Genomic DNA, 27,566 nt, shown 5'->3' on the forward strand with positions numbered 1-27,566 from the left:
CCTAAGAAATGGAAGCTCATTGCCAGGACATCACTTGGAGGCTGTGTCCAGGCCCTCGTCCTGCTGGCATGAGCTGTTCCTGGTGGCAGAGGAGATGCCTTTTGGCTACGCAGCATCACCTCATGATTTATTTTGAGGGTCACGTGTGGCAGCTGCTTCCTGCTGGAAGGACTGTGTTGCTGCCATGTGGGTCCTCAGAAGAGTAGAAATTCGGTATTTCTCAGGGACAAGATTTTGTATGCCTCTCTGCCACCCGACCCAGCCGCATGAGCTATGGAGCTGGATAAAGTTTAGGAGTTAACTGAAGTCAGAGAGTTAAACTTAAGTCATGCTTCATGCAGAATAGTGTTTACCCAGTGTGGTTGCAAGATGAGTAACTGAAAAATTAGTTCCTTAAGGCTTCTAAATCCATCTGAGACATTCGCTGGATGTTGTAAATCAATGCTCAGACTAGAAATAACTTGTATGTTTTTAGTAGCTGGAGTAATTAACAACTGTAACATATTACCATGGACCACAATGGTTTATCCATCAGTTCAGAGCCTGGAAATTCAGGAAATACCTTCTAGAAAAGACGTTCAGTGTAATACACAGCCTCTGTGGATTTTTACCCGCAGATTCCTGAACTGACCGTTACATATAACATCTGACCAGTTAATCTTTACATTGTTTCTAGATTTAAAATTCAAGAACGAGTCTTCTAGCTTCAGAAAATATTTTGATGTAAATTCCTTGCTTCAAAGTATTTTGTATCCCTTTGCTTTTCCCTTGACTAGTTAACCAGCTGGGCTTCAACTACAGATTGAACGAGATTTTCACACAACTACAAGGCAAGCAAAACATTTGTTTTAAATAAGGGAGCCAGACTGTAAAACTAAAAACGCTGGAAGAGAGGAGTCGAATTCAGAGTTATTTTTGTCATCATTAAAAAAAAAAAAAAAAAAGAAATTCCATTTCAAGTTCATAAGCCGCCTTCTGAAAATAAATTGAGACCACTACATTTATTTTTTTTTAACTTACTTATTAGTTTGGGGAATTATTCTGTTTCATCCCCAGAAACATGCATTATTCTCTTTAGCACTCACAAAAGCTAGGCTGCCTTTATCAGAAGGCTTTGCTTCACTGTATGGAAGAAGTTACAAATTTAACCTCAAGCTAAGTGTAGCGTAGGGGATTTCAGTCAACTCACCCTTGAAGTTTCTATGGGTAAATCTAAATATCCTTGACAACTTCCATCTAACATCTGAGAGTCTGAAAACCTTATCGTATGCCCTCTGGAACTACTGGAGTCCTTAAAAATGTGTGAAGGGGTGGAGGGCACAGAGAAACCAACCAGTCTTACACTGATCACCACTTGCTTTTCCAGGCAGGAAAACTTCAACACCCCTGCTAAAAACTTCATGCGTGGCGGGTTTGGATCCAATCCCAATTCTTCCACCCCAGTACTGCCTTATCTTTGTCCAGCACAGGATATGCGCCTCAATTTGCCAGCCTTTACTTGGTGTTTTGCCATTTCTTCCTCAAAGTGTTTTAGTTCCAGGATTCACATATATAACCTTTGAATAGAGGGGGAGTGCAGACGGAGAGGAAGCCCCAACGTCTCGTAAAAAAAAATAACACAGAATTATATTGTCTTTTATATTTAGTGCAGAAGTCAGGCTGCAGAGTCTGGAAGCTATGAGCAAATCTGTCAGACCCCCAGAGCACAGGGTTCGTAGTTCCCCGCTGTGTGCTGTTTCTTTTATATGTAGATGTAATCTCTTTCCTTCTCCCAAATTTTTTTTTTAATTGCAACTTCCAATCCAGTATAGCTCTACTACAGCTCAGGAAGAGCAACACGCTCTTTGTGTCAGAGCACAGTAGCGATGACAGACCAGAACAAGACTATAGCGATTCACATTTTTTCCAGCACACGGCTCCAGATAAGCTTATTTCATGCTCCTTTACCAATTTTCCTTTGCTCCAGTTCTCTAGATTCCTCTGCAGTTTTCTTTCACCAAGTTTTTTTCTCTGTTAAATAGTAAATAAGGACATCCTGTATTTTTCCTTTGAATGTGGTGCATGTGATAAGGCTGGTGAACACATGGGCAGTACAAATATTTGGCCAGTAAAAGCACAGGCACTGTTTTCTCCTATCATTTACTCATCTTCCCTCAGTTACAGATGTTCTGGGAAGTTTAGCAAGGAATGTTTACTAGAATGTCTTGGCTCTCCCCTCCACATCGCCCCAGAGTGGTGATCTTAAATCAAGAGCCTTCTATTACCATTTTTAATGTCAACATGAAATCTACAGACTAGGCAGAAATTCTGCACTGGCTTGTGTGCTGTAACTTGAAAAGAAGAAGGAAGCATTTTAAAATAATTCACCTTTTGTGACAGAGGGTTACAGTGACAATAAACATGCGTTTTTCCAAAGATCAGGAAAAAAAACAACCCACAAAACAAAACCAAAAACTTGACATGCTCTCCAGAATTGCAGGCGCTAGCAGTAGGTCACTGGGACCCCTAAACACATCTACTTACAGCACAAAAGAAGTTGCCACTCTGAAAATACCCAGCAAATCTGTGCGGTAAGATGCTTTGATGAGCACAGTGGTTAACGTGGACATGAAAAGTATCTGCGGCTGCCGAGTAATTATTCATGTCTCAGAATGGTCAGTGCCCTCGCAGGCTCATGCAGACGTTGCTGCATCCGCTGGTGCTTCCCAAATTTTCCTCCCAGCCATGCCAGCCGGGGACCGAGTGTTTCTAAAATGAAAGCCGGGAGGGTTGTGCACAAGATGGCAGAGCGGGAGATGTGCCAGCATCCCGCCACGCGCTCCTGGGCCCGCTCCAGCCCAGCGCCAGGCTCGGGCCGGCACTGCAAAGCGTCCCAGGCAGCGGAAAGGACGGCGCGAGCAAACACGAAACGTGATAGTTCAGACCTAGTGCAGGCGCGCTGCAAATGAGTTCAGCTGTGTAACCCACATCTTCAAGGAACGCAGAAGCCAGCAGTGCTTGTGTCTTGTGTGTTTAGCCAATCCCTCAAATATTTATTTTTTTTTTCTATTAGGTGGGAATTAGATCGGGGGGTTGCCAGTGATGCTTTATCATCCAAGAGAGGGTTTGGGGGATCTTCTAATTTTGTTTGGGTTCCCCCACCCCACCCCCCGCCTTCATGCTCCTCACTAAGAAATCTTTGCTAGTGTAATTATGGAGCCTAGATCAAGCTGTTGACAAACAGACCAGCAATTTGGGCACCTACATATTTGATACAAATACCCACAACAGCAAAGGCTGAAAAGGGATTCTTGTACTTGCAATAAAAGATGGACATTTCTACTCAACCTACGTTTCTAGCAGAAAGGAGTTTGGGAGCATTTTTGCTTTACATTACAGAGCAATTTCATTGGCACCTGAACAAAAAAAAACCCAAAAATATCTTTATACAAAAATGAAAAAAAATCAGCAAAACCAATAACCACTTTAGAGCATTGCCTGTGCTCAGGTTATGGTTCCAGTGTGATCTTCCCAGATGCTGTCCACCCCTTCCCTGCACGTACTCCTGCCTCCACGAGCTGCGCGGGTGTGCCGGGACCACGGCAGCGAGGAGCAGCAGCAGGCTGCTGGGGACCAGGGTCGTCTTCTAGGGTTGGGGGCTCTTCTGTAGAGCTGCTCTAAACCTGACTCTCCCCTGGATCAGCTCCCCTGCCCCTCCCCAAGGCACACAACTTCTCCCAAGGGGCCAAAAGCCACCCAAAAGCAGAGGTGAAGGAGCTTAAAACTGAGCAGCAAGGAGCAGCCGGGTGTTCCTAGCAGGGAGCCCAGGCTGTGTGAGCGCTCTGCACCGATCATCTTGGAAGTGAGAAGTCGAAGCCAGATGCAGTTTTCCTCAGCTGCAGAGCTGGGCGTTTTTTGTGCAAACTAACCATTCGGCATTCCTCAATGAAGGAGAGCGTGTTTGTTCACATCCATCACCACCTTTGCCAGAGAGGTGATGTTCCTGGGGAGTGCCTGGCAGCACCAGCATGAGCAGCGCTTCACACAGGAGCTTTCTCACCCATCAGTGCCATCATCTTCCCCAGGCAAACACTGGGCCATCGTACTTATTTTTGGCTGAACACAGTTGGCTGTCACCATCACTTACGTATCTGCAGATCTATTAGTGCTTCTAAACATAATCAGCCTATTGCATCCTTATCTCCAATTATTCTGCACTCAGGTCTGTTGACATTTGGGCGTGAAGAAGAGGGTCTTTTTTTGTCCTGGTTGCAACAGAAGACTGATTTACTCATGCAGACATCAGCAAGATAACCAGCATCTTTAAATGAGCCATTAATATCAGTAGAACAACTGCAAGGAAACTCACTCCGGTAGACAAGTGAGATGCACCTCTTTCCTGAGGACTTTATAATCCTTTATAAGACCTTGAGCCTGCAGTCAGTGCTCCATAGACTGGCACCAGCACCACCAGGGTCTGTCCTAAAGTGGAGGCTTCCAAGCTGCCAAGCCAACGTAGCATCTTTATAACAGAGAAGAAATTCCATGCCACCACATAGCAAAGCAGCGATGGTGCTACATGTGGTGGTGGTGGTTTTCTTAGCTCTCATCTGTATGGTCGTGAAAAAAAACCCAAACCCAAGCAAACCCAACAACAACAGATAAGCTGTACTGATTTAGCCAGAGAAATGGGGAAAGCATTTTGGAGAAAGCTTTGAAGCAGGATAGGAGGAGAGACGGTTATCATGGGCCACTCAGCTGCAGCCACTTCTAGGAGCTTTCCCAGGACGGGCTGTGCCTCAGGCGCAGCAGCACCTCGCTGCTCGGTGATGCTGGATTGCACCCCGGCACACCCCCATGCAGGTGCCAGAAGCAATTCCTTGGTGTTCACATAACATAAGACCAGAGAGAACAAGCCTGGTGGGTCCAAACCAGGTCAGACATCTTGGCTTGGGTCCAGCAGGACCAACACCAAACCAGAGCTGAGGGGCACGACCGAAGGAGTGAAAGCAATGGCCTTCCCCAGCACCGGTCACCTGTGACCCTCCCAGCTCTTCCAAACCCCAGGAACAGAATTGCTGGGCAGATCTGCACATACTTCTACAGCTGTGTGTCCAGAGGACCAAGCAGACGAGCAGCGAGTCTCCATGAAACAAGCCTCCCTACCCAGGGCGCTTCTCCAGAGCGAGCCCTGGGTTACACAGGCATAGCCACGCTCGCTGGGGCTGCGGGGCTGGGGCACAGCGCAGGCAGATGCTGCTGTGGTTGCACACGGGTGGCCCGAAGAGGGAACAGGGCAAGCACAGGCAATGCTGTCCCCAAGTACTCACCCAGGCTGTGGTTCGCCTGCTTGGCAGCCCTCAACCCAATGTGGTTTGACAGCTGGGTAGCCTTCAGCAGGTCTTGCTTCCAAGTTACTTCTCCAGCCTCCCCTTGAGACCACAGAAACTCTCCACAGCATCCTCTGGCACAGAGCCTCCCCGAGCCTCAATGAACCATTCCCAGCACCTTCCCCCTCCTCCCATTTCCCTTAAAAAGCTCCTGCCCCGACCCTTCTATGGGAAGCACTAATGTGCAGGTTAACGAGGAGCCTCGTTACCCTCCTGTGACCGCACAGCTGTTCCAGGGGAGATGTCCATCAGTCTTCTCTGCCACCAGTTGCCACTGCGGAGCAGGGTGAAGCAGCGGAGCTGCTGGCTCCCCGAGCTTGCCGATGGCAGCGGGTGTGCCACAGCCCTACGTCCCCAAATTGTGCAGGCAGCGATGAAATCCCAGCCCTTGCCGTAAGGACTATGAAGCCGTTTCAGTAAGACGAATGGTCTTGCTGAAGATTCAGCCTGTCCCTTCTAGGAGTGCCCATTTTATCAGGGAAAAAATGAATAAATAATGATGGCTTCCAGAGATTCATTCCACTTAAACATCACCCCTCAAAAAACCCCACTCATGCAAACACGTTAATCTTCTCATGAGACTGCACCAGTTCAGTTCAGCTACATCAATCTGCCTTTATACCCCGCAGACCCGTTAATCTGAGGCTGAGACCGCTATTGAACACCTTCATTGAACAACAGGCTCAGATACTCCGCTGGCAGCGTCTTCTCTTCATGAATTACAGCACTGTGGCTCCCTCCCCATGCTTGACCCTGGAGCCTCCAGCATCGCTGCTGCCCACCAGCTCTCCCATCCAGCGGCACATCGGCAGGATTTCTTTCTCTGGATTAGGTAATCCTAATCAATAGGGTTAGCAGTTTAAAATGAACAGTGTTTGAGCCGTTAACTGGGGAAAATAATCCAAGAAATGGCAAGGCACAAGTTATATATTATATACAAGTGGGAAAAAAATATAAATGTATACATATAGAGATAGATACATGTATATACACAAATATATATATATATATACACACACACAAGTTACGCAGGGGAAGGAAAGCCATGGCTGAAGGTCACACAACTCGCAGGCACATGATATAAATCGAAGTCCCCGTGCTGTTAGGTGGCTGCCACCCCTGGAAAGGCTCGGTGTACACTTGCTGGAGAGAGCCGGCACAGAGACCTGCGCCTGTCTCTTGCTGAGAGCACAGCAAGTTTTGGTGTGGAAAAGCATCCGCCGGGCTGCCCTGCACCACCCCGCAGGCTGGCACGCGGGGGGCTTTAAACCTCCCTACAGCGGGGTGGGCACATGGGGCTGGACCCGCAGGACAGTGCTGAGCCCCGGCCAGAGCCATCCTGGAGCAGCCAAGCCTCAGCACCACCTGAATGGAGCCTCCTGCGACACCTCAGCCTCTGTTTTGTCAGCTTTAGCTTTTGATAAGCAACAGGCTATAAGCTGTATAGGCTACAAAGGACCACACGTAACGTATGTGCTAGCCACACTGCTTGCACGCTGCTGGAAGGGGATAGTTACTGCGGGGAAACAGCCCGAAACTTGATTGTATCTCAAATCAAGTCTTGCTTTGGCATCAGCTGAACTCTTCAAAAATAAAAATTAAATAAAACACCCCAAGAAGGAGGCCAGAGCTCCCACTTGGCTGCATTATTCATTTCCCAGCCTTGCCGCAGCATCAGGGGAAGGGGGTTCCGCACGCAGCCAGCCGTGCCGGCCCGGCGAGCTGCAGCCCGCGGCTCACAATTGCTCCGAAAGGGCTTGCAAAGTGCTTCCTCGCCAATGCATTCAGGCTTCTGAATAAAAGCACAGATGCTGTTTATGCCATTCTCTAGCATCTCAGTGCACTATATTTTTTAAAAATGATTTGAATCAAAGCTCTCATTCTTTAATTAAACTTCATTTAGCTGCCATCTGCCTGGGATCAAAATGGCTTCATGTTTTGCAACTCTTAATGAGGATTGTTATTGGATTTGTAAACACATAAACAAGAACACCCCCCCCCCCCCCCCCCCAACAAAGCCTTTGAAAAGTAATAAATGAGAAACGTGGCTCAAGTGTTAAGATCTGAATCTTCACTTGTCTAATTGCAATGGAGCAGATCCCGTTCAGCATATAATCATGTTATACACAAAACCCGGGTATAAAAATACCCTGTGACTGCAGGATCAAGATTATGGAAGCTGCGAGAATTACAACTGAGGGAAAACATTAATAAAGTGATACCTGTAATTTTTCCAAAGTGGGAAGGGTCAGCGCTCCTGGGTCACAAGCAAACACAGGCACCAAGCACAGCAGTTTTCCACTCTGGCCACAGAAACTTAAAAGTGGATGCTGTGGCCCTGAAATTCCAACGGGAATTACTGCCATTTGCTCCCAAAGATATATCTGTTACCAGAACCCAGCAGCCTCAAAATCCAGCCTGGGGATACTGGAGCTGCCAGGCAGCCGTGGAGCTTCCCAGCTGAGGGCAGGGCACGAAGGGCCACAGGGGCACGCAGAGCTCCGTTGAGAAACTTTGGGAAGAAAACACAAGCTTTGGCTCAGCCCGTGCCATAGCGGCACAGCCAGCCTTCCCGTGCCCCATCCTGCCATCCAGGCTGCGAGCCGGGGATGCTGGCTGGCAGAGAGGGAAGATGCAGAGCGGGGAAACAGCCCTACGCTGCTTCCTTGCTCAGCTTCCCTCCCCCCTACCCACTTACAGCCTTTATGGCTGCATTCAGCTTTCTGAACTACATCATTAGTCCCCGGCGTAGCTCCCATGCCCTAATTTAACTCGGCTGCCTGTGCTCACCCCTGCCTTCCCGCAGCAGCAATTAGTGCCCGCGCAGGGCGCAGTGCTGCAGACCTGCATCCCGCCGCAGCATCCCCAATGCCGCTGGCCTGTCCGTGGGATGCTGGGACCAGCAACAGACCTGGGGCAGCCCCAAACGTCTCCACTCATTACCGAGCTGTGCTGCCGCCTTCGGGGCTACAGCATCAGACCTTTATTTTTTTAATGGCAAGAGAAAAGAAAAGTCAAAATATAATGAGTCTCTCTCTTAGGAGACACCTACTCGGTGGGGTTTGATCTGTGAATAAGCCCCTTTCAGACATCTGGGAAGAGAAAATCATATTTTTACCTCTGAATCATGTTTCTTTGTTTCCTAATTGGAGACGCCACAGGTTTGAGCATCAGGCAGAAACATGAAAGACTTCAGATTTTGATGCCAACCGCTCAGATGTCAAACTCTATTTCTAATTGGGGTCACTGATACAGATCTTTGCCCTTCTTTTGGCTGCCGCCTTTGTGCAGTCTCCTACATTTGTTTGGGCTTTTATTATCTCATGTGATCATTTGTATCCAACTCTGCAGCAAATGCAAGTCCGGAGCAACTGCAGCTGCCTGGAAAAGCTTCTACCCACCATCAACACCCTCCCGCTGCCTGAAAAGACAAGGACTCGAGCAGACCAAAAACCTGTAAAACAAGTAAAGCAGCACATTGCACTCAGAGAAGCTGCTACCAGCGACCTGGGTCCTGTGCCCGCTCCCGTGCCCCCTCCCGCAGACCACGGCCGCTGCTTCGGGGACCAGTTTGCTCAGAGAGGAGGCTGTGACCCATCCTGCCCAGCAATGGCCACCAGTGGTGACGCCCCACCTTGCTGCTTGGGCTGACACCAAGGCTACAAGCCCCAGGGCACCTCGCTTCACCGGTGGCTCATGCTGGGCTGCGTTTACCTACATGGGATGTTTCTTCTTGTTGGCTTCTCATGCCGCCCTCGTGCCGTCTGGCCCATGGACGGCTCTCAGCAAACACAATGCACAAGTTAAATACGTGCGGTAGTCAGTTACAGGGGTTGGTGCCATTAGCTTCTGCTGCCAAACTCCAGGAATGGAAGTAAAATTGCAGGAATTTCAAATATCCCTCAATTTAATGGGTTGCTTCTTAGACAGGGTGAAGCGGCTCAGGGCACGCGGAGGAGCCCAGGGGCACCCCTGGATGCTCTCAGCAATGCCGCTCGCGGCTCTTGGTCCAGCGTTATGGAACCTGTGGAGCATCAGTGGGATCAGCCTGTACTTACTGTGGGAGCTTCTCCCCCAGTAAGGCATCAAAACCTCTTAGAAAATCATAAATAGTGAAGAACTTCACCAGATGAAAATCTTTTCCTGGTTCAGAAGCCAGTTAAATGCATGCAATTGAACTTGTTTCTGGGCCTTTCCAAGTCTGGGGTGGCAGGAGGCCAGCCACGAGAGGCCTTGTGGGGACCCCACTCCTTGGGGGGGCTGGAATCTCCTCCCCACTTAATCCAAACCCACTTCTGCTCCAGAGCCAACAGGACTCGCGGGCGCAGGTCTCTGGTGCTCCTAAGGGCTGGCTCCCTTGTCCGTCACCGCTGCAGTTTGGTCCCGCTCCTCCTGCAGCTCTCTATGTAAATTTTTACACCTTTGATCTAAATTAAACAAAGCATTAAAATGTTTCAGACCTCTTGGTTTCAAGCACTGGTGACATTAAGGATTTTATTGAGCAGCCAAAGCACGACAAGGTCTGTCTGGGGGTGCCCTCCTGCACTTACTCTTACCTGTAAATGCTATTTATCAATAATATATGTAATAAAATAAGTACTTTTAAGAGCAAGGCAACACTTTTTATCTTTATTTAAAAAGGCCTTGATGGCAGGAATATAGTGTAAAAATCATTGGAAAAACTAAAAGGCATTGATACATATTGGAATATACACTTTTTACATAAATTACATTTATTTATTTATTTAGTCTTTCATTTGAGGTTCTTATTCGGTATTGAGGTCTAATAGTTAATAGGTCCTGGGATCTGGACGTTTAGACCACCATAGTCTAACATGTACATGTTCATGGGCCATTGCTGAAAGAGAGGGAGAGAAAAAGAAGGCAAAAGTCTCTGTTAGGACACAACACAAAACCACGCACACATCACATCTCTGACATGTTCCAACATGGGCTGTTGCTCCCACTTCCAAATAAGAGAAAAGAACCAACCCCAAACCAAAACACCACCAGCAAACCTGACAACAAAAACACCTTTTAAGTTGATGTTTCTCGTGAGCTTTTCTTTTTTATTATTATTTTTTTAAAGCAACTGATATCATCCACAGCCGAAGCCAAGCCCTGAGGGAGACCAGTGGGATGCATCGCCCTGATTTCGTTTCCTATTTTCACAGTCGCGCTGCACACTGGAGCTCTGTGCGGCACCCAGGATGGGGCCGGAGGCACGACCTGGCACAGCTCAGACCACGGGGGACCCACCGGCTCCTGTCGAGCGGTGCCACAGGGCTGAGGCCAGGCCACCAGCACCGCTGTGCTAACCCGGTGGGGTCGGGGATTCGCTCGAGCCTGTCCCATGTGCGGCTCCCGCTAGTGCCGAGCATCCCCCCGTGGCCCTCGGCAGGACTGATGCAGGAGAGCCCCAAGGGGCGTGGGTGCTTTGCTCCGCTGACCTCCCCCAGACAAACCCGGCAGGAAAAGGCAGCCCCAGAGGTGCGTCCCCTCCTTCGCCAAACCTGCTCGTGCCATTTTACATCACACTTTACAGTGTTTGTCAGGTGGAGGGAGGTGGTGGCGGATCGAGGAGAGCAGAGAGCAGCATCCTGAAGCAGAGAGATAGGTAGGCAGTAACCCCCCTAATATTTGGAAGGCTTTACCACAAGTGAGATCTGATTTGTTGATGATGTAGACTCCATATTGGAAGAGGAGGAAGAAGAAGATGAGGAAGAGGAAGATACTGAGTTCCCTTCGGAGATCCTCTTCCGCTTCCGTTTGGGAACGCTGGTGTCTTTCTCTGCAGGGGGAGAGGGAAGGCATGAGGTGTCCGAGCCCTGCGAGTGGTCCCTAAACGTAGGGACCCTCCCGCCGCTCCGACCTCGCCTCCCGCTGAGCATCCCCCCGCGGCCATCTGCTGTGCCACCGTTGGTGATGCAGGCTTGGCCTCCACGACCTGGCACGGAGCTGCCAGCTTTCCTCAGGCACTGGCAAAGAAAATCCCAAAAATAAGTGAATCCCAAGCTCCAGCACTTACAGAGCCTGATATCCCACAGACTTGTGTCCGTGCTGGGTGCTTTGGGGCTGTGAAGGTGCCAGCTGTGATGATGATATGCCCATATATATCTGCAGGTATGATATACCCATATTTATCTGCATATATCAAGTTTCTCATGCGTCTCTTTTTACATCACATTGCAGGCATGCTCCTGCTTGCCACATGTCCCTTCTCCACCTAGCCACCCATTTTCATAAAACTAATAGGATCCTAATTATCTCTGGGGCTGCTAATTCTGACACATTTGATTAAAATTGCCTGAGATTTATTGGGGAGGATGGGACAGAGAGAGAAACGCATTCACAGTGATCACAGAAACCTTGTTTCCTTAGAAGCTCAACTGCTAAATGATGGCTCAAATTAAGGGCTTTAACCAGTGAATAAATTGCTCATGGTGAGTAAATTGCTAATGGGAAAGGGATAATCATATTCTCCAGAATATGGTGAAAGTTTGAGTCTGACAGCCTGGTCTCTCCGCAGCTCACAGAAGTGGAATCATCTATGAGGATGGTTTGCTCCTGAGCAGGCGCTGAGCCTGACTCTTCTTTTTCCAGGTAGGATCTTCTCCCCAGCCTCCCCTGGGCACGTGGGAGGTGCAGACACCTCCCCACAACCCCCATCCGTTTCGCCTGTATGTTCTCTCCACCACAGGGCAGGGAAAGTCACGGTGATTTCTTAGCCCTCCCCTTACCTGTTTGTTTGGCCTCAGTGCAGATTTCGGTGAACGGCCTGTGTAAGAGACAAGGGGGTGAGAGCAGGCGGGTGTTGCTGTTTCTCCCCCGCGTGCCTGCCTGTCCTGGGACACAGCCCAGATCCTGACCCCGAGCTGCCTCCTCCAACACCCCGCTGCATGGAGATGGGACACGGAGCCTCCCCGGTGGGAATAAACCCAAAACAACTCAGCTGGGTCTCTGAGCCATCCCACTGCCTCCATGTCGTGCCCCTTCCCAGCATCATCATCCCAAACTGTGCAAGAAAAAGGGGATAAACCGGCCCCACAAATGCTTTATATATAATATATAAATGGATGGTGGGTGCTGGGGACGGAGCTCTGGTGGCCCCTCGGTGACTTACCCCACTCGTGGCTGGAGAAGCAAGGGCAATGCTTAGCGAACAGAAACCTTCCCCGGCCACAGAGCTGGGGGAACTTACTGGAGCTGGTTTATAATCACCATCCGGATGCTCTCACGAGCCTTCAGGATCTTCTCCAGCCGATGGATGTCATAGGTATTGGGGTTTCTGAAAGGGATATCGTCCGGCAACCCAGTAACCTCCACAGCGTCGGGACTGTCCCTGATGAGTTTATAGGGCACCATGACGGGCCGGTTCAAGCCCAGAGCCTCTCCTGTAATGGCAGAGCAGAGGACAATGCACCAGCTTTACCCCAGAAGGCTCCGGATCCAACCAACCATAGGACCAAGAGCCCTGGGAGGACCTGGGGAAGTCACAGCTGCTGTGATGCCTGACCTTTGCTGCAGCCACGTACCACCCAGATGTTTCACATCTGTCTGCCCTATTTATTGCCTGCTCTGTTAGTCTCCACCTGGGATCCTGCCAGAAGCCTCAGGTCAGGACAGTTTTACAGCACCAGCACTTGTGCACCCACCTCTCCTCCGTGCAGAGCACACCCATGGCCACACTTGCACTAGCCCGTGGCTGGGCCAGCAGCAGCAGCATGGGGGCCAGCCCAGGAGAGAGGGCAAATGGAAGAGATTTGCCCATCTCCTCTTGCCTCTGGCTGTCAGCAGGTTTGGGGGTCACTGGGGTGGAGATCACATCCATCGCTCATCATCACATCCCATCGCTCCTGCCCAGTTTTTGAATCACTTTATCCCTTTGGCCTGCACAATATCCTATGGCAGTGAAATAACACAATTTAATTCCTTGCTGCATTAGAAGTACTTCCTTCTGCGTGACTTAAACCTACTGCCCACCCCTCTGGGTACCCCTTTAGTTCCTGCACTGGGGGGAGCAGTGAACACCTCTCCCTCCTGGGCTGGTCCTAACTGTAAAAGCCTGCTCTCACCTCGCATCTCTGCAGCCCCCAAACCTGAAGGTGTGAGCTGCCCCTCAGCCACATTTTGGGCTTTCCTTGCAGGGAGCTCGTCCCCGGAGCCCACCTGGCATCTTGTGCTCCATAAACAGTGCCAGGACCATGGGAACGCAGGGATCTGCTGTGGGCTCAGCCCCCACGTGGGGTGAGGGCTGCTGAGCTGGATGGGGATGCTCAGAGCACGGGCACCAGCCTCCCCGGGGACCTGTGCCCACACGCTGGCACCTCCAATGGGGCAAATCCACCCCCAAAGCAGCACACAGCCTGTGAGCAGCATCCCAAAATGAACAGGGTCTGTGGGAAGGGCGAGCAGCCTTGGTGGATCAGAGAAAGGAGGGGGGTGACATTCCCCACTGCTTTGCTATCATTTTGTCTATTTTCCTTCTCCTCCAGACAATTATTTTGGGGAGGGAGGCAAGACACGGCACTGACACGGTGGGGTAGCACTGAGCTGCTGTGGCCTGGCTGCACAGCGCTGGGGAGTCACACATTGAGAAATAACTGCCCAGCATTTACGCAAGCTGTGCCCCAACTGCGGCAAGAGGACAGCTGTGAGCAGGAGCAGCGGCAGCCCGTACCCACGGGGCTGAGCCGGTGACACTGCCCAGGGCTGTGCATCCTGCGCCTGCCTCCTGCGTTCCCCCCACCCAGCTGCTACCCCCGCTGCACCTCTTCCCAGCGACGGGTGGAAGGATGGGTTCGCCAGGCAGCGCAAGGAGCCTGCAAATTTCAGATCTTCAATTTCCTGACCTCCTTCTCCACCGCAGCTCCATCACGCTTTTCCCCAGCTTTGCCCCACATCGGGCTGCGGCTCCAGCCTTGCTGCCAGCCCGGCAGGTGGAGCAGGCAGGGGCTGGCAGCCAGCAGGCTGGCACAGGGCAGGCATGCTCAGCGCGCACGCCACGGCTCATACCGGCTCGGGACAAAAAAGCATCAAAGGCTGACACCAGACTGAACAAATCCTGCTCCTCAGCTGCATTTTTCCATCCTCCCTCCCCTCGCCAAGGATGAGCTGTCAACAAGAAGGTCACGGTCCCACCTGCCGCGAGCGAGACATGGGAACGGCCCTGGGGACGGGCTGTAAGGTGAAGCAGTGGGACGAAACCTGCGCTGCAGCAGGCTGCTGTGCGCTCGGCCTATAAATAGAGGCCTTCAGTTGAATTAATTTTAACTATGGCTGCTGTCAGCATAAACAAACTCGCTCAGTGATGCGTGCAGATGGGAGACTCACCGTATTTTTCATTGAAAAGCTCTTTCACTTGCTCTCGGAGAATCACCTTCTCTCCGAGCCTGTTGGCATCATCCTCATCTGCAAAGCAAAAAAAAAAAAAAAAAAAAAGGAAGGGGAATAACATACCCTGTTTCTTTCTGAGCCCCTGCAAAACCCGTCCCACTGTCACAACGCATGACTGTGCCTCTGTCTCTCTGCCCCAGCGCGGCACGGGGACACCTCAGAGGTGGCTGCTTTGCTCTGGCACCTTGCGTCGCCTTTTAGAGCCGTGCAAAGTAGCTATAAAACGCTGCCAAATCTGCATTTGCCACGCGCTGCCACGGCTGAGAGCATTTTACATTCACTTTGCGGTGCTGTAAATGACTGCAAAATATGCAAAGCGATGGAGACTCAGGCCCTCAGTGCCACGAATGCTCCCACAAGTGATATCAAGGAATGAGATAGCACTTTTATAGCTGGGCTCCTAAGTACAGTATTGTTTTATAATATGCCATATAATCAGCTTGGCTTTACTAGCTTTTTTAATTGTCCTCATCGTGCCAGACAGTTTCTCCTCCATTCTCTCATTTCAAGCGATGTGCCTATGTCAGTAGATTTTCCCCCCAGCTATTCAGCATCCTCTGGGGGCTCCAGGAAAAATGACTGGAGTCAGTACCAGCCTCCTTTGATGCTTTTTCACCCCGCAGGTATAAAGCACCAGCTGAATGAACCTTACCCACCTCTCGCCAGGGTCACCCCTCCAGCCCTGCGCCAGCTGGGGTGTGCAGCACGGGGCTGGCTCGGGGGCTCTCCTCCCAGCGAGGAGGCACCACCACCATGAGCCCCACGGCACCCAAGGCAGGCATTTTCACTCAGGTGGGCACACCATGGGGTGGAAATCCAGGCTGGTTATTTACAGCATCAAGGTGAGCCCTGCAAACCTTGGCACGAGGGATCTGAGCATCCCCTGCCCCTGGTCTGCAGCTATTTAATTTGATTTTGAGCAATCCCGTGATTATGATTTTGATTATTTTGGCCATCCCCTGATTTTGATTTTGATTTAAGCAAACACGTGGCTTGCAATTTTGTTTTAAATGCAAGCTGAAAACCTGATGCGAGTCCCTGCCTCCCTGCACAGGACCCCAGAGCCCAGCGCCAGGCACCTCCAGCAGAAATCACACGCCTCGGCCACCCTGCTGCTGAGGAGCCTGGAGAGAAGCTGGCACCCTTACATCTCAGCACCCTGCTACTGCAGGGTCCGGCCTCAAAAAAGCCTCTTCTCCACCTGGAAAACAATAGTTTTGTCTTGATATAACTAGGGAAAAAAAAAAAAGGGGGGAGAAGCTTCTGCGAAGGAACCTCAGGGCCAAGTCATGCTTCCAATCCAGAAATGGCAACAAAGCAGCCTGAACGGGAGGGAGCAAAAAATACATAAAATAGAAGAAAATCAAGTAACTGTTGCCAAGGAGCTCTGCTTTCAAGACCCAAGACCTTGCCTTGCAGTGCTGCTCCCGAGGCTGCGGCAGGCCAGCGGGAGCAAACCCTGCGGGCTCCCTCTGTGACTTCCTTGTCATTGATGCTCAGTTTCTGGGCTGTATATCACACCCGTATGGATGTGTAGATGGTAGCAGACAAAGAAACACCAAATTTCAGTGTTCTCACTCATTTAATTCTCTGGGACTGAAAAATGCAGCAGCTCTTTCCTTTCCGCTCATGCCCCGAGCAACCCGAGTGCAAGAAACAAGATCCCAAGGGGTTTTTTTTCCACCTTGTGGTGGGCAGGACTCCCAAATTCCTATCCAAGGACACAAATAAATGACATGAAAAACCTGGAACTGAGCATGCATAACAGAGAAGCCAGAGAGGAGGCTCCGGCTGGTGGTGCCGCTTCCCAGGGACTTGCTCCTCCATCCCCAGCCAGCTCCGGGCAAGAAAGTTCTCCAGCTACCTTTGACTTTATCCATTTCGGTTTAGGAAATAATCAACTCAAGGAAGCCACTGGCACCCCTGGGATGTGCTACGTTCTTCCCATAAAGCAGGTTTATGCATGCTGCTGGCTTCAGCTCTGTGTTATCTTATTATTTTTTTTTCCAAATTAAAAAAAGTAGCCCATTGATTGACTTACTTTCTTCCCAGTCCTACTTGCCTGAAGCAAGGGCCCCTGCACTCCACAGGCACTTACGTACAAGTGGTCACATTTTTAAAGCACCATTTGCTCTTTTCCAATAGGACTCGTCAGAGCTCGGCATTTCTTTCAGAAACACCAAATTTACAAGCTATTAAAAATGGGGTTTAGGTGCCTGCTGTGGGACAACAGGATCCAGAACACCGCCTGTTCTACTGACTTCAAAAAAACCACCACAAACCCAAATCCAAGGTATCCCACGGATAAAGATGGGCTCTGTCTGTGTCTGTGACGGCACGTGCAGAGCCTTGACCTTGGCGGTGAAGCTGCAGCACGGCTGGACAGGGTCCCCGGTGCAGCCTTCCAGCTCCCCGTGCTGCTGCCAGCACCCCGGGGTGCCGCGCCAGGCAATGCACGTCCTCCACCCATCCGCCGTGCTCAGAGGGACAACCTCCCGTTAGCCGGACCCCCGGCGTGAAGCCCATTCCATCAGGAAAACAGCCACTGCCCAACACATCCCACTGGGAAAGGGGCTGAGGTCCCTCCTGCAGGCGATCCAGCTGTGCCGAAGAATCACCCGGCCAGCGTGGGCTGCTTACAGCGGCCAGGGTCTGGCCCTGAATCTGCAGAGGATAAATCCATACCCCTTCCCTGCTTCCAGCTTCAATGGGTGCAATTCAGTTACACCCCCGTGAAAATCTGGAACCAACCCTCTGACTTCGCTGAGGCTGTTCCACAGCAACTCAGGGTGTAGTACAGTTAGAATTAGCTCAGCATATGCATGTTTTCAAAGCGGAGCTATAAACTTGTGGGAGCAGGCAATTAACATCTAGACACATGGCCAGAATCCCAGCGGATGGAACTAAGGCTGGATCTGCCGGAGACACACCGTGCCCTACCACAGACACAGCCAGACGAGTTCTTCTTTACTCCTGTACGTTAGTATATATGTTAAATCCTGGAGCCTACGTGACTGCACACCGATCCTGGCGCGGCGTATGCATTAAAGCAAAGCAAGAAAACCCCAGACCCCGTCTGTGTGAGCATTTCTTGTGAATGGCAAGCGGATTTTTGAACAAGTGAATTGCTCGGACACATGGATGAGCTGAGGATAACGCGGCAGGTTGGTTTGTCTTGGAGCGGAACCGGCACCGATGCCCAGGAACTGCAGCAACGGTGCTTAGAAATGCAGAGAGGATTAATAACAATAAAATACTGTTAAACACATCCTGCATCATTCAGTTCTCAGTATCACAGGGAAACAGAGCAGAGAGGAAAAAACAATACCTGAAATTTGGGGGTTTAAGACATTTTCATTCCCATATTAAAACACAAGTGCATTTCTTGTCTGCTACCATCTACGATGCATCAACTGAGCTACGTACCATTCAAGGCAGCGTAGGCTTTTTCCAGTGATGTTATCCGTCTAGGGGCTACAGCGCAAGTTAAAAGAATAAAAAAAAAAAAAAAAAAAGGAGAGAGAGAAAGAAAAAGAGAGCCATGAGTGCTGCAGCTTGGTTTCTTTCTCAGTCACAAACAAAAGCAAAACCCAGGATGACACTGTCCCTAGCAGCTTAAAATTCCTCTGGTCCCAAGGCCCCTTGACACAGAGATGCTTTCAGTAGCTAAATAACTGCCCAGTGAGCTGGGCGGGCGGGCTGGGCTCTCCACCGTGCACCAGGGACCTGTTTTGGGATGGGCTTGAGCCCACGAGCATCCCTCGAGCTACACTGCACTCCTCAGCAGCTCAAGGTCCATGCGGCCGAACTGCAGCATTTACAGCAGGTGCCAAAGCAGCAGTGGTTGTGCTGCATGGTCACGCCGGCACCAGAGGAGGAAAAAAAAAATCTGAGGTTAAAGCAGATGAAAAGCAAACGGGGAAACTGTGTCAGTTCTGCAGCAACAGAGGAAAATGGGAGAAAAAGAGATCCCTAAGGAGAGGCTGGTGTTCGCCGCTGACTCCAAAGTGACGAGCGGTATCAAAATGAAATAAATTTCCTGGGCAAAAGCAGCAGGGACGGGGCTAGGGGCAGGATTTGCATGATGGGCAAAAGAATGAAGCGGCTCATCACACTGAAGCCAGCAGCAGTGGGGAGAGCCAGTAGGGAGGATGGGGTCACGGCACCGGGGCAAGGAAGGGGCAAGGAAGGGGAGCAAACTGCACATGTTGGCACGGGCAAACTGGAGGGGCTGGGGGAGAGAGCAGGGGCGTGTGTCTGGCTTTGCTGAGCAGAGACATAAGCAATCCAAAGTAGCTCAAAATATGTATCAGCCATTTCCAGCAGGCTCAGGAAAGCAGCTGCTGCAGCGCAGAGCTCTGTCAACTGCCTGCGCGGGGAGAGCCCGGCACTTCAGCAGCACCAAAGGAACCAAAAACCAAGGTTTTAGGCAGGGCAGCTGCAAGCGCCAGCGTCTGGGTGCAGATCACGGTGAGCTGGGGTGCTGAGCTGAACCCTGCACCGCCCGGGCTGCAGGCGGACAAATCCTGCTGTCAGCAGCTGGTGGCTGCAGCACTGCCGCTCACTGCCACGCAGCAGCACCCAGCTGGAAAATACAGGGAGCTGGGTGTCGCCTGCCGCCCCAAAGCGCTGGGTGACATCCTGCCCGTGTGGGCACCCCACGGGCAGCGCCTACCACGCACAATGTTTCGGCAAACACGCAATGCAAAAGGGGAAGAGATGTAGATGCGTCACGGCGGTGTCAGGAAAGCCAAGCTAGGGTCCAAGCCAAGAGGGAACAAGGTCCTGGCATAGCTCCCACCAAGGAGGAATGCAGGCAGGAGCATGGGCAGGAGCGCAGGCAGACTGCAGGCAGGCAGGAGCACGGGCAGGCAGCAAGGAAGAGAAGCATGCAGCTGCAGCTTTCCAAAATGAATCAGAAAGAGTTTGGGAAGGGTAGCATGGCATTTCGTTTGGTTGGCGGCAACTCAAAGGCATTTGCAGCCTTTCAGGTGAAGATTTCAAAATGCTGTTATGAAATCATGCTGATTAAGAAAGATAATTAAAATTTCTTGTCCTGGTAACCCACATGTGCTGCTCAGTTTTAACCATGGGAGGCATCCCACCAGGCTCACAGCCACGGAGCACATCCCTAAGTGCCAGACCACAGCCGGGATGGAGCTGCACCCCTCCTGCCATGCGATGAGCACCCTGAAAAATGGGGCTTTTAGGGTCTCTGAAGGACACGGCAGAATATAAGGCTGGCCGGGAGTGGGAGGGAGGCAAAAGCAAAGCAAACACAAGGGCTGGGATGAGCCGGGCAATGGCGGTGCCTTCTCATTGCCACAAGGATGTCACACACACAGGCAAAAAGGAAAAGGAGACAGAAAACAGGTGGAAAAAAAGGTGATTGGAATCGCAGAGATGCTTATAAACAGGCTTTGAAGCTCCACAGCTATTCAGACTACCTGCTTCAATTTTTCACCTTCAGACTAGAAACACTGACCGGCTGAACACTAAAAAATAATTCACCCCAGGTAACAGGAAGGTGGATCAGAAGGATAAATAACCCGGCTGCTCCCACGGGGGTTAAACGTTGGGGCTGGGGGGTGAAAGGAGAGGGGCATGGACCTCGAAAAGCAACCTGGTGATAGAGCAAGATGCGCTCAGCTCCCATCACTGCCCCATCGAGCGCTTTCCTCTTTTCTTTTTTTCTTGCTGTGAGTTTCCAACGCGAGGCACATCTCATCAAAGTCTTGAGGAGGATTGTGCTCTTGTGATTAAAAAAAAAAAATATAAAAAGGATGCCTGGATGTGTGGGTTTTTTAATTAAAGAACACTGCCTGCCCTACTTTATTAATTGGAGTATGGGAAATAATCTATCAGGGTGGTAGGGAGCTTGGGGAATAGGACAGATGGAGCTGGTGTACATTTTCAATCAGAGCACATAAAAATTAACATACAGAAAGATTTTTGTGTGTGTGTGTGCTAGATTACTTATGCTTGATATTTTTTTTTTTCAAAGGCTCAAATTAAGCCTGTTTTGTATCTCAGTGCCTCAGGAAAGAAGAAAAGAAAGGATAAGTGCTGCGTTTATAGCGCTCAAGCTTCACCCCTGCTCACCCACTTCTGTTTTAATGCCGAAAGAACATTCTGCTTTCAAAAAGGGGTTTTGAAGGTCTTTTTCACAGAGCAGAGACCAACGGTGGGGAGACAAGAAACTGGAAATCAAAAGGAAAATCTGTGGCTGCCAGGAAGGCTGTGCTCCTGGGTTAAAGCCCCCGGAGGTGGGGAAAGCGCTGCCATCATCCCACCTCTGAGAGGCTGCAGATCTGCACTGCAGAAGGGAGTTGCAGCCACTGACCTTCTCTGAGCACTGGGGAGCACACCGGCTCTATTTTCCCCAAAATCAGCCTCATTTCACCCCAAAACCCACCTCTTTCTGCAAACAGCATCTCTGCAGGTGCGCACCCCCAGCCGCCTCTGTGCCGGCAGCCTCAGCCCCCACACTGCAACCCATTACAGGGGAGATACCATCTCAACAGAGAAATTACAGATTATCTTGAGAAAAAAGTGTGCGAGGTGCTGAGATTACAGTGAATCCTTTTATCTGTTTCTGTCACACTTGAAAAATGGGTGTCCCCAAAGAGGGAGATAAGGAAGCCGGTCCTCCACAGTCCTGCAGGTATTGAGGATGCTCTTTGCAATGCAAGAGGTGCATGACTTGTTTAAAGCAAATTAAACTCTGTAATGCAACCTAAAGGTAACTAAAATTACCCCAAAGGTTGTTTTTTTTTTTTTTTTTAAATATATTAAACTTCCCTTTTCCCTTAAAACGTGTACTTTTCATGTACATTTTGGCCAAAATAATCCACAAAACCCATAACTTCCCTTATATTTATACAGTCGCCTCCTGAGCTTTCCAGCTTTTAGACACTTTTGCAGTGCCATCCTGCTTGGGAGTAACTATCGCTTTCATTTTAACGCTCTTCTGTGAAATAAGTGATTTTCATTGATTTTGTTTCAATGCCAAGCACGCACTTCTGCTGCTCCTCTTCATTTTACACGGCAGGACTTTACTACACAAGATTGAGGTAAAAAGAACACTCTTAAATTTAAATTTTTAACGATCTATGGCTAGTTGGAAATCATTAATTTTGTTAAGGCAGATGAAAAGTGATCAAAGCCAAGGCACTGTGTTGCCACCATCCACTTCAGTGTAATGGGGTGGAAAAGCAGATGAGAGGTTAATTGCTGTCAATGGGGATTTTTGGGGGGCAAAATACAAGCTTTTTTCTCAAGGAGACATTCCAGTGGTAGTCTGACTACTAGAAAATCATTATAAGTCCTGGAATTGTCTCTGAAGTTCTAGCAAATATATGAAAGAGTCTACAACAAATCGAGATGTCAAGTAAGAAAACCCCCTCACCTGCAACTGCTCTTATTTAAAACCCCTGTGGGAGGAGAGGGTGCGAAGCACTGAGCCCGGCAGGGATGCTGCGACCTCCTCCCCAGCCCATCGGGTATCACAATACACAGAATAAAATATGTCTTTGGGTTTGTGCTAGCATGGGCCAGCTCCTGGTGGGAGCGTTCAGCTGGAGAAGGAGGAAAAAAAAATGTTGTGCATCGAAAAGAAAATCGATTTCCTCTACATCTCTATTTATCAGGCTACGTTTCCCAGCCAGCTGGCAGGTTGAAGTATTTGTCTTCTGATATGCTCCTTTGTTAATGGTGTGATTTGTGTCAGATCAGCGTCTCTTAACATAATTATACCGATTACAGCAGAGGAATGGGAAGACAAGATGCGGCTGGAGGAGTGGATACATCCTCGGCTCACGCCGGCGTTACAGCCACGTAATTCCATGGAAAACCAGAGTTCTGCAAAACTTGCATTTCACCGAGGGCTTGTTTAAGGTCCAGCTGATGTGAGCCAGCACGTTGCTGCTTAGGACCAAAAGATTGGAAGTCTACTGCCGAGGTCCGTGGAGGTCTCGGGGGACCTCCCCATCATCTGGGCTGGGCCATGCACAGGGATGCAGAGGGCTGACACACAGGCGATGCCCTGGACTGAATTTCCAGACAGCTTGCCTTTTGTTGGAGCCCTCTCAGGCATCTAACACCTTTTTGCTGTTCCAAATAAGGGCATATAAATGTTTTCCTCTCCGTTATATTTGTCTTCCCTAAATTGTGCCATCCCCATGGAGGCTGGCCAAGGAAATGGGAAGCCATCAATAAAGACGACAATGTTTTTTGCACCCATCTGTGCTCTTCCAACAGTTGTAATTACAGACATTTAAAACCAAGACAGGTTTTTACCACGTTTCTGACGGCAGCTCTCTTTTCTGGTCAGCCTAGAAGCGAGAGACAGAGCTACCGCAGCAGTCCACAGGAAAAGATGCAGCTCCGGGATGATGATTTCTGCAAGTGGGTATGACACGCACCCTGGACACCCCGTCCTGCCCTCCCCTATGTCTCCTCTGGTGTATCTGCATGTGGGACTATCCACCATGAGCCAGAGAGGGCTTTCACTGCCGCGCTGCTGCAGCCCCATGCGCACCCTGTGGTTAATTACCCCCTTCCCTTGACCCTCCCTTGCCATCAAACCTGCCAGCTCAGTGCAATACACACTTATTTTAAGAAAACGCTTAAGAAAGTGGGTGCTTTCTTAACTACAGAACACAGATCCCTGCCCTAGATTAGCTCTTGAAAAATGCTGTCATTACAAGGCAACTGCAGCAGCACTGATGGGTGATGCTGAGGCCAGCTGTCTCGGGCAGGGGAATGTCAGCAAATGCACCAAACAACAAAACCAAAGTGAGAAGCCCAGGAAAGCAAGGTCAGGGGCAACTTTCCTCCAGCTGATAAAATTATCACTTGCCATCCACAGCTTAAAACTCCCAGACCACCACTAAACACTTGGCCAATGTATTGCTAAGGCAAAAAGGCATCATCTCTTACCGGGTTTGGGGATGAGTCCTTGAAAAGGCCTGTGAAAAATAAGGAAAATGGGAGATTTAAAATGGAACGCCACTGGGAAGCCAGCATGCCTGGACCGAGCATCCTCCGGCAGCCCAGGGATCAGCCCGTCCTTCGCAGGCTGTGGCACAGCTTCTGCGGGACCGGCAGGAGCTCTGTGGGGATGGGCTCCCCGCAGTCCTGCTCGGAGCAGCATGTGCCCCGTTAGTACGGAGACAGGCAGCACGGCTCAGCCAGAGCTGGTGGAGCCACTCTTAAAGCCAGTTTTTTCCCTTTCTCACTTTACAGCAATACACTGATAAAGTGCTTTTTCCCTCCCACTTGTGTCCATCCCCTTCGGCTGCAAAACCCACAGGACCCTGGCATGGACGGGCAGTGCCCGGCACCTCTCCAGGTGCTGTGGGACCCCGAGCGCTGCCTTGCACCAGCAATAAACCAAGCAACGCTTCTCCTATCTCAAGTCTCCCAGTAAAGGGGCTGGGATTATTCTGCCTGTGCATCCACCGCGCTGAGCACCGTTTTCTCCTGTCAGTGCCTTCCCCACTGCCTCCCTGGGCAGCAGACAGAAGGAAAGAGCAGGAGCTTCTATTTTATGGTCCCCTCCTTTCTGTCCAATTGTTAGCTGCCACCTTAATTGCTGTCTTGGGGGACGGGGGCATATATAGCATTTACAGCCCTGCCTCAAGGGGGCTGGCAGAGCTGGGGGTGCATTTAGGTCAGCTCCTTCCTCTCCTGCTCCTGGTAGGGTGGCTAACACATACCTCGTCACGGTGAACTTGATTTTATCGGCAACGGCCAAGATCCTCTCCAGGTTCTGCGAGCCGAAGGTGCACGGCTTCCTAAAGGGGATCCCGGGGGGCAGCCCCTCTATAATCACTGACCCCGGATTGCTCTTGATCCGCTTGTATGGCACTTGCACAGGGTATTTAATCCCCAAGGCCTCACCTGGGAGAGAAGTGAGTGGTAAGTGAGCAGTAAGTGTGCGAGCTGCCATTTCTACCACGGCTCTGGCTCCATCTCCGGCCCCGCCAAAGCACAGCACAGCGTGAGCAGGCTGCTCAAGGTACCATGTCAAGCGTTAGATCAAGGACCAGCATTTTCGAGCTGCCTCCATGATGGGAGCGGAGCCACATGCATGCCACAGAGCTGGGGGGGCGAGGAGAGGTGCCGTCCTGTGTGATGATGCCCAGGCAGTGCAGTGGGAGGGATGGAAAGCTGCTGCTGTTTGCTTTGGGACATTATTTGGAGCTGCATGTTCCTTCTCTGAGGTCTGGCTGCAAGATCAAGGCCTCATATTTCCTTGCAGTAATTGCTCTTGCAGGTACCTGGGAACCTGCACAAGTCTTACCCCTGCCTAGAAAACGGGGATAACGGCATTTCCTTGCCTCGCTCAACAAAGAACAAGAGACTAGGGCAGGCAGGCTGTGGGAGTGCTCTGCAGAGCCCCAGTAGGTGCCCTGAGGACAGGAGAAGCAGCATCCACTGTCTCCCAACTCTCCTGCGAGTGCTTGCTATGACCCCTCCTTATTCCCTTCCCCACCTCCCGCCACCCCCCACGCTCCCACAGCTCCGCAATTCTCCATTAATGAATTTGCCATCGCTTGTTCTTCATGGAAAGGGGGGGGTAAACGAAAAACCAAACCGTGGCCAGGGAGAGCAGGCGGTGAAGGACTGCAGCGGGGAGGGCTGCAGCATGCTCTCCATCAGGGGCTTCCCTGTGCTGCCTGGGAGCTGCCTAAGCAGCAAGTGCCTGCGGCAAAGAGCACCAGCTCCCAGAGCCGCTGTTCCCATTCCCTCCCTCCCTGGCCCTCCGAGGTGCCAGCCGTTCCAGGAGGCATCTGGCAAGGAGGGATTGGGAGGAGAGGGATAGGGAGCAAAAAGTTAGGAGGAGGTAAGGGGAGAATAAACCCAACTCCCCCCCGGTTTCTCACCGTATTTCTTATTGAACAGGTCCTGGACTTGCTCCCGCAGCGTGTTAGCGATGTCTATTCTGGAAAGCCTGGCATCATAATTTTCTGTAAAATAAAGAAACAATTATGGACTTCTGCTGGTAAATTAAAAGGCACTCTGTGACTTTTAAGTAATGCCATTTTCTAATTATAGGAAAGTCCTTATCTTGCAATTAGCTAATCTCTGGAGTGGGCTATTCAAAGTCCTTAAAAATAATCTAAACAGAAATATGGTTGTTTTTTTCCCCCGCCTGTTTGCTAAGAATAAAAGCCGCATGAAATCGAAGATTCAGTTGCGATAATTACTAGCGTTAACATAAAATGCGCTCCAAAGCCTCTCTGAAAAGCCAAAGCCTTTGAAAAGCTTCTGTCCCTCCCTGCACACCCTCGCAGGCCCCCATGGCCCGAGGAAAGGGGATGCTCAAGCAGGGCAGCACTTGCCCCCCCAGCCCAGGGGCTTCTCACCGCAGGTCCTTCCCCCAGCAGAGCCACCGCACCAGCTGCCGCTGCACGCCGGATGGGAGCAGCGTTTATACAAACATCACCCAGGTGGAAAAAGCCCCAGAAAAGGCAAACCCTAAGGCTTGGAAGACTTAATTATGCATCTCGCAAGGTCAGACGGTGAGATAAGCAAAGCTGGTTAATTAGGGCACCATCCAGAGCACTTCGAGCCTCTTTCTTGGATCTACAGGACCGCCTGCCCCGGCTGTGCGTCTTGCCTTCTGGCTGCCCATCCTTTCCATCCTCTCACCCCACCTCCTCCTCCCTTCTCCTCTCCCATCCTTGCCTTGCCTTGCTCCTCTGCCATCCCTGAGCCCCGTTACCCCACGGCTGCTCCCTCCCCACGCCTGTTTGCTCTGCACAGCCCCCACCAGGGGCCAGGGGCTCTGCCTCAGCCCCCCCAGACCCTCACCTTGAAAGCCCTGTCTCTTCACAGTGTCCTCCAGCAGCACCTCGCTCGAGTCCCTCTCACCGGTGGCTGGGACAGGGGACAGAAGAGGAATTAGGATTCATGGCGTCGCCAAGGGGGATGCACGGGAGGGGGTTTCCAGCCAAAAAATGAGGTGGGGAGGGAAGGCAAGAGACACACTGTAGGAAAACACTCTCACTCCTCTCCTACCTAGTCCTTAATGGCCCGGCTGCCGGGCATCTCGCAGCCTACCTTTGGCTGCCGGGCTGTCCGACGTCGGCTCCTTTACACCCTCCGCCAGCAGCTCCGGTCTGGAAAACAGTGAGAAACAGAGGGCACCATCAGTGAGCTCCCCGGCCGGAGACACCCCGCGGCTCCAGCATCCCCTAGAAGATGCTCCTACTGCCACAAACCACTAATCGTGTCCGGCTAACACAATTTTAAAGCTCCTGCAATGCAGTGGGGGAACTTTGGATGTAATTTTCATGCCGACAGACTCTTTAGTGAGCCAATGTGATGCTCCTCGGGATGAGATTAAGCTGGTGATGGCTTAGCAGCTTAAGTCAGCCGCTACAGACTTTTAGGAGACATGGTCCTGCACGTTTCTCAGGGATGGGAGAAGCTGTGCACAGCTCCTTTCAACATGCAGTTGGCCCCCAAAATTGTCACTTGAATATCTAATGCTAAAACCGAGCAGCGAGATGATAGCAGGGCTCATTACGAGCTGCACTGAAGCTGTGTCACACAGAAATGGGTCTGGGATGAGGATAGGAAACATCCCAAAGTGTGGTCAGGCTGGCCTGGGAGCTGCTGGTCTGATGCCACAAAATGCCACACTCCAAACGTTTATTTTCTGTTTCAGCCACCCACTGTGCTGGTTGCATCAGCTCCCTCTCTGCAAGGCAGGCTGAGTCAGCATTTGGGTGAGAAACCCCTCAAAATACCTAAAGACGTTTTAAAATCCATCTCTGCTGGTTTCATTCC

At 50.7% G+C, this 27,566-nt stretch overlaps 1 protein-coding gene across 14 annotated transcripts in view; it reads right to left on the reverse strand.

Moving 5' to 3' along the window:
* Nucleotides 1-1,003: 1,003 nt before the first annotated feature.
* GTF2IRD1 (GTF2I repeat domain containing 1) overlaps nt 1,004-27,566 on the reverse strand; it is a 79,030-nt gene continuing 52,467 nt past the window's right edge. For 6 of the 14 annotated variants that reach the window (XM_080364816.1, XM_080364820.1, XM_080364815.1 and 3 more), the window contains 11 exons: nt 26,835-26,893; nt 26,586-26,651; nt 25,655-25,738; nt 24,485-24,668; nt 23,706-23,734; nt 18,192-18,239; nt 14,703-14,780; nt 12,571-12,763; nt 12,110-12,147; nt 11,242-11,347; nt 1,004-11,160 (listed from right to left, as the gene is read on the reverse strand). In XM_080364816.1, the coding sequence (XP_080220942.1) occupies nt 10,902-11,160; nt 11,242-11,347; nt 12,110-12,147; nt 12,571-12,763; nt 14,703-14,780; nt 18,192-18,239; nt 23,706-23,734; nt 24,485-24,668; nt 25,655-25,738; nt 26,586-26,651; nt 26,835-26,893 (1,144 nt within the window). In that variant the 3' untranslated portion in view covers nt 1,004-10,901. The other 8 variants (XM_080364822.1, XM_080364821.1, XM_080364818.1 and 5 more) reach the window with 7 other exon arrangements.

This window comes from Falco punctatus (genome assembly GCF_963210335.1).
Source record: "Falco punctatus genome assembly, chromosome: 1".
In the NCBI taxonomy this organism is placed as follows: domain Eukaryota; kingdom Metazoa; phylum Chordata; class Aves; order Falconiformes; family Falconidae; genus Falco; species Falco punctatus.